This window comes from Hyalella azteca, unplaced genomic scaffold (assembly GCF_000764305.2).
Source record: "Hyalella azteca isolate HAZT.00-mixed unplaced genomic scaffold, Hazt_2.0.2 contig5366, whole genome shotgun sequence".
In the NCBI taxonomy this organism is placed as follows: Eukaryota; Metazoa; Arthropoda; class Malacostraca; order Amphipoda; family Hyalellidae; genus Hyalella; species Hyalella azteca.
The window spans coordinates 198138-205259 of record NW_025935560.1 but is presented as its reverse complement, the minus strand read 5'-3'; the positions used below and the strand labels follow the sequence as shown (position 1 = coordinate 205259).

At 38.0% G+C, this 7122-nt stretch overlaps 1 protein-coding gene across 1 annotated transcript; it reads right to left on the bottom strand.

Moving 5' to 3' along the window:
• Nucleotides 1–4761: 4761 nt before the first annotated feature.
• LOC108681147 lies at nucleotides 4762–6719 on the bottom strand. Its single transcript, XM_018170142.2, has 5 exons — nucleotides 6591–6719; nucleotides 6252–6369; nucleotides 6007–6089; nucleotides 5422–5613; nucleotides 4762–5286 (listed from the first exon to the last, which is right to left on the bottom strand). The coding sequence occupies exons 1-5, from the start codon at nucleotides 6651–6653 to the stop codon at nucleotides 4834–4836; spliced, it is 909 nt and encodes a 302-aa protein (XP_018025631.1). The 5' UTR covers nucleotides 6654–6719; the 3' UTR covers nucleotides 4762–4833.
• Between the last annotated feature and the right edge of the window lie 403 nt (nucleotides 6720–7122).

Genomic DNA, 7122 nt, shown 5'->3' with positions numbered 1-7122 from the left:
TCCGTGCCTACGATTTTAGATATATAAACTTATAACATTAATATAAAAAATGTTTCGTCAATATTAAGAAATAATTTCTTATTGTTTACTAAATCACAATAGACAACGAACCCATAGTTATAATTTTATTCGAAGCAAATTGGAAGAGAGGACGGCTGTCGAAGTGAACAGGAGCAAAAAGTTCTCTGTTTGAGCATCGTTAGCATTTGCTCTCAATAAACGCCTATCTTCTTAGAGCGTAAATAGCACCTCCATGGAGGAGGCTCATTACTGGAGTCGAGGTAAAGACTCTGGTGGTGTTCTGCGCTGGTACGAATACCATGGTAAGTGTCCGCCCGTAGAAAAGGAATTATGCAGGTGAGAGACACGTCGTAATGTGATGTAGTTTTTGGTAGGAATTACACGGTCGAGTCTAGCTGGTCTTGCGAAAGGGCATCATTTTGGTGAAGTTAACGACCAGTTCATCAGACTGGGCCTGCAGGGAGCCGGGGAGCGTTACAATGGAGCGGTGCCACAAGCCTCGTCCAAATAGGCCTGGCAACACATAGTTTCGCTGCGCTACACAATCACAAATTTTACCCCTCAAATTTTCACTCCAAAATATTGACAGGGTTATTGGTGGAGTTTCGGTGGACGGTAGGAGGTCTCCCACAACTCTTCCATGACATCCAGTAAGGTTGTGGCGAACCAATCACACTCAAGCGCACAAAAAATGGATTCAAAATCCAAATTAAAATCATTGACTGAACATTGGCGATTGTTCAGAGGATTGTGGTCAGCAAACGATTATATAGAAGAATCATCAATAAGAATAGGGTCAGCAGCGCGGTGTAGAAAATGGCCTTGAAGATCGATAGTGAAAAGCCCTGCAAGATTTCTAGCTAATGACGAGCCGACTTTCAATGATAACCATTTTGACGGATTTAATTTAAGACTTGAGTGCCGAAACGTTGCAGTGTCGCTCAAGTAGAAGACAATTTTTCTGTACATTTATGTAACTAAGTTTGTTCCTAAAAAGTTTGTTTGTGCCTTCGAAACTAATTCAAGTATACCATTTAAAATGTTCGATAAGGCGCGCTTAAACTAAGTGAGAGCTTACATAAGAGCTTACAAGTGATAAAACGAAAAAAAGAGTGAAAGAACATTCTCAGGCAAGTATTAATCTTGTTCGTTATCATCTGGTCTTTAATTTAAAACAAGAGCATCCAATTCCGAAAAATATCTGGATTAGATTCATTATCTAAAATATTGCATTTACCCAACTAAGCAACGTGTCGTATGCCATATTTCCACGTCTAGAAAATTGGATTCTGAAATTTAAAAACCTCATTCCTAATTTTACCAATGCTCCAAACATTTGAGTATATTTCAATGTAATAAACGATTTCCGAAACCTATGATTGTTTATCTCACTCTAGTAATTAATCAATTAACAATAAATCGTTTATAAATTATGTCTTCATGAGCTCCGCCTGATTTCCATTACTTTATTAAGTCTTGGCGACCAGCTCCAATTTTGTGCGAACTTCGAATTAAATTCGGATATTATAAACATAAATTAGATTATGTTATTTTTTATTGAATTGATACTTTGCTGGAAATTTTTCATATGAGTTTATATTTAATAAGAACTTTTAGTGATATGAAAGATATGCAGTTAATGATAATGAGAAGTTATCCCTTACACTCATTAACAATACTTTGAGTTATTTGTTCGCAAACAAGAATTCTTTGCAATTGAATCTATCGATATCACACGGTTAAATTTTTTTCAGTTGGTACCTATAGATCAGATACAATAAAAGAGAGTTTAAAACTTATCTCGTTAAGAATACAGCTCTAATTGAAGCAGGAGGCCTATTAATTTCTTAAAAGAATTAATAGCTTCTTGGGTTTAGTTTCGCAGTAATTTCATTCTTTCGTGGCACGCAGAAAATTATTGCTCTCATTTTTATTGTCTAAAAGAAAATAATCTTGACTTGTCCGAAGAGAATAGAACATACGCTTGATATATTACAAGCACATGCAGACAAAAATATTTGCATAAAAAAATTAAATAGATACTCTGATGCGAGGTAAGCCTGCGTTTACCTCAAATTGTACAATGGCATTTATTTTGGCTTCGTTGAATTTAAAATAAGATAAAATCGATAATTAGGCATTATTATAATTATACTCTATATTTGCAAGGGTATAGTCGTCTTTTAAAATTAAGTTATCAGCGAACGCTGTATACTCATTTATAATTACCATGTTCCGTCAACTAGATGCTCATTTTGAACGTTTCCTCCAGTGGGAGCGGCAGGCATAGAAAGAAGACATTTTTCGCTGCATTGTTGATATATTCATCATCACTTGAATATATATTCATCATACCTTGAATTTAATTGCAGTATCGAGTACTGAAGGCAGCGCATGTATGCCTTCATTTGCGCATCTCTGGATGCCAGGCAGCGCGACTCCCACTTATAGCTCCCAATAATCATCTCATTGAGAGGCAGACCTCGTTTGTACCTTGACAATAAACTTGACTTGTGTGAAGCGCCATATAAATTATGTCGCTCGCAAACACTAAATTTTGTCCTGTCAATAAATATCAATTATCGGCTTCAGGAAGTGGCTGCAAATCACAGAGCTAGGAGCCCATTGTACTAATAAACTATGGAGAAATTCACTGGCCAAACCAGAAAAACATAAATTGTGCCTATAATAAGGCCAGTTGACTGAATAAAAATCATAGGATCAGTTTCAGAACTTGAGCTCAATGCTATAAATTATTTAGGAATTATACTCCTGCATTAGATGAGTGATAATCGATATTTTTATCTAAGTTCTTGAATGCATATACGTTGATCTCGACTGCTTTAAAACATGGAACCATGTACCTAAGTTTTCCAATAGTGTATTTTAGTTGATAAGTTTTAAAAGCGTAAATATTTTTTTGCAACCTTAACCGTATATTGCAATTATTTTCGCGCCAACTTTGAAAATTGAATTACGAAATCAAACTTGTTCCTGGAAGAACTATTATTGAAATTAGTAAATTGATTCATTACTACGTCCTAATATTCATTATTACTACGACCCTAATATTCATCATTACTACGGCCCTAATATTCTTCATTACTACGGCCCTAATATTCTTCATTACTACGGTCCTAATATTCTTCATTACTACGGCCCTAATATTCTTCATTACTACGGCCCTAATATTCTTCATTATTACGGCCCTAATATTCTTCATTACTACGGCCCTAATATTCTTCATTATTACGGCCCTAATATTCTTCATTACTCTCTGTAACGTAACATTACAGAATAAGTTACTTGGAAAAGAAGAAGATTGTTATGGTGTGTTCTAGGCTCCAGAAAGTTAATTAAGCATAAATTTCTATAATTTAGTGTATATCTGCAAATTTATTTGTGATAAAATCATCATTATCGTCCATCATTATTGTGAAGGAAGGAAATGTAGTAGAATTTTTGAATTGGGCTAAAACTGTACCGGGTAAATGGAGGCCAATCGCCCCATATTGTATTTCGGACGAAAAAGTGTGAAAATGTTATTAGTGAAGCAGCAAAGTGTAATAATTTCTGTTTTTATAACTTGCTTCGAAAGCGTTGTTGTCTTATTTTGTACGGTGAAGCAATAAATGATGAATAAATTAGCGTCGTCCCAAAAAATACACCGTTATCGAAATTGTGAATTTTCGTAAGAATCCATCGAAATTGTGCGTACTTGTGTTTGAATATTTAAGCATTTGAATCCCTCCTAATCATTAATTTAATTTCAGAGTTCAAGTAAATTTTTATTTTACTGTTCACTAAGAGTACATCAGTGAATATTTAGACCGATTTTAATTCCATTGGCCCAGATTTTGCTGTGTAGCGGCGCCATGAAGCACAGCCTTTTATGGAAGACGATGTCGGTCTTCATGTCTCTGGACGCTGTAAGAAGTCACTTTTTGTCACCTTTATGTGCTGCATAAGTTCATAGGATTCCGTTCCTTTTCAAGTTATTGAACCAAGTACTGTACAAGTGAATCAATTTCCTTTTAATTTGTTTGGTTACCAGCTTTTGAAGAATCCTGGGTTGCGTCAGGATAACAAAGTTCCTTTCTATCCGGAAATAACGCTGAAATATTCATGAAACTTTGGAGCGGAAAAAAATTCCGAAAACTTGAACAATTTTTGTTTTTAACTTATTATTTTCGAAAAAAGTAACTTGGCAATTGTGAGATTACCCCAGATTCTCGAAAAACCTGTTTTTATTGGTTATCTTTCACTTTAAGAGACAGGCAGCAGAAAAATTTTATTTTCGGTCCCTGTTAAAATATTGAAATGCCATATATTTCAATTGGTATATGGGTTGAATCGCATGAATCGAATCGAATGGGAAGAATCCAGCTATTGCACTATTATGTTTAGTTGCTATTCAGGTTGAAGACTGCTTCAATTGAATGCGCAAGCACACATCAAACACGCGATGAACGAATTGTAATTACTTATCTGAACGTTTGAACTGAGTCATGCCCACACCGTCGAAATGCCACGTTAGGTTACACCGTACTCTATAGTAGTGAAGTGCAATCAACTACTGCGTTGCTCTGGAATGAATTAGCAGTCAGGAACCCAACCTAGCTGGTCGCACTCCAACGTTTACACCACGGCTGATGCTATTCGTCCCTACGATCCAACTTTCCGTATAGGTTCTTACACTCGGAGCGAATTCCACCCGGTTATAGGATACTAAACACGTCAGGAAAATTCTGTATAATTTATCAACGATCAACATATAATTTAATTACTTGTTAATATTCATTCTGGGTGTTTTCATCCACGTACAAGAGGATCCTCCTGTTCATCTCTTTGAGACTCTTCGTCAGTTTGACTGCCACGACTAGTCTGGCTGTCTGTCTCTGCTGCCGGGGTTCTGTGTTCGCCATCATTTGCCACATTGACGTGATCACTGCGGCCATCAACATGTTCTTGAAAATCTGATGCTTCCAAATCCTCAGTAACAGAACGAGCAAGGCTTTCCTGTCGCCGTCCAGGAGCTGGAGATGGATGCAGATCCTGTTTCGGCAGGTTCAGATTGTTACCCGAAGAGACCTGGCCATCAGTTGCATCGAAATTTACTTCCAGAGCATCTTCAGAGCTGCTCGGTCTTCGTCTACAAAGCGACGAACGCGAGCGAGAGCCCAGGCACCTCGAGAAGAGCAGCGTCAGCGGTCGTATTTCGGGCTCTACTTGCCCATCTATTTCCTCCATGCATCGCTGATACTCCTACGAAAAAAAAAATCATAGTGGAAGCAGCAACGGTTGGGTAAATAAGCGTTCAAGACATATTTTCATCATTTACCGCATTCACTTAATTTCACCGACACCCTACTAAATCTCAACATGTCGAAAAGTGCTCACCGCAGCCAACGATGCGTATATGACGAATAGAAGAACCAGGTTGAGGAAGCCGCATCCATACAAAATTATCCTCGAACATACGTAGATGAATGTATTGTATTGAATAGATATGACCAGTTCGCATATGAAAATCGTCCCAACGAACCTAATGAATGATATGATCAAGTGATGAATTTGAAGTTCGTAGAAACCCTGGGGAAGCATGTAAAGGCATTAACGATATAGCAGTAAACTTCGTGTTACTATGTGCATAAATCGACGAGGTTCTGCAATCTCGTCTGCTTTCGTTGCAAGTGTTGATATCCATCCCGCCTCAGGTACAACCATAGCGTAGAAAGTTTCTCCAATTTGAATCTATTTAAAAAATTTCCCGTAGTCAGCGTTCAAAAGCTCTCCTAAAAATCAATCCAGAAACTGATTGTGCATTTGTGAAATTCAAAATTATATCGTTACTTAATCAGGCTAAAATACCATATTCAGACATATCTGGGCAAACTGAATGCAAGTTTCATCCTTACCGTGCGATGTGACCAGTTATCGATGTTTACGGATAGGCAATAGTATTTTAAAAGATATCCCTCTCACCGACATGACGCCTAGAGCAGCAATCATCGAGGAAATGCCTGTCAAGCTGTAGAGTACACTGGATGCTAGCGCCAGCGACGACACTGCAGAAACAAATTTAAATTGTCATTCATCAGCTAGCTCAAAGCGGTGGAAAGGCTGCTAACATAGCTCTTTACCTAGTACAGCTATGTTTGAAGCAATTTCTATCTCTACAGTCTAAACTTAGAGATTTACATCAAGCCAACAAAGCTTACGAAACTTACTGTGCACGTGGAAGTTTTCTGCGCCGACTTCTAGCAATTCAGTGTCGTTCATCATTCCCAGCAGGATTTTCTCCACTATGCCGGTGCCCCAAACAGCAGCGCTAGAGAAACCAAAGAGCTGCACGAGAAAAGAGGTTCAGGGAAGACTTATCCATACGTGGGTATTTCGATACAATGATTTGTTGGAGCATGCATCATAGATCTTTCACTTCCAACTAGGAGTACCTGAACAGAACACCAAGATCATTACGACCTCTTTTCCGCAAAAGAAACTTATACCGTTACGATGTAATTAGTCAAAAATTGATGGATTATCTGGCATTAAACCTACACACTTACTGCATCTCCAACATATATGACGACGACAAAAGCCCAGTTCAGAGGGCAACAAGGCGAAGGCATAGTCGAAGCTTCGCGTCTCGTCGCACGCAGCTGAAATTCACCTCAAAAGTTTGATTATCATTATTAATTTATTCCCTTAATAGCATCCAGCTTTAAGGGAATTAATTGGATCATCTATGACGCTGCGTTAGATGGTACAATGACCACGAACTATACATACTTTCCCAATCATACCAGCTTCCAATTCCAAGAAAACTCCATCCAACCATCCTGGTACCACTCCGCTACTACAACCAATTAGATCGGCCTTATTACGCTTGATAGCTGTAACAGTTCCTACATCAGCTCACCATGTCGGTGCATATCCATATTTCGATTTTGGGAGGAAGGTTATGCTTCTGTACAATACAGATCTCAATCTACAGTAGACTTCTCGAACAGACCTGGTATATTCCCCGAGAGAACTTGCACCTACCCCATTATCCCGCCACGTCGAAATTTATTCTTCAGAGAATAATAATCTTAACCG

What these genes read in the sequence shown, in the direction of transcription:
- LOC108681147 (XM_018170142.2), bottom strand. Translation starts at nt 6,653, where the DNA reads ATGCCTTCGCCTTGTTGCCCTCTGAACTGGGCTTTTGTCGTCGTCATA. An exon ending in AGAAAACTTCCACGTGCACA is followed by an intron (nt 6,090 to 6,251) that starts GTAAGTTTCGTA and finishes TTGTTTCTGCAG; the next exon opens with TGTCGTCGCTGGCGCTAGCA. An exon ending in TATACGCATCGTTGGCTGCG is followed by an intron (nt 5,287 to 5,421) that starts GTGAGCACTTTT and finishes TTTTTTTCGTAG; the next exon opens with GAGTATCAGCGATGCATGGA.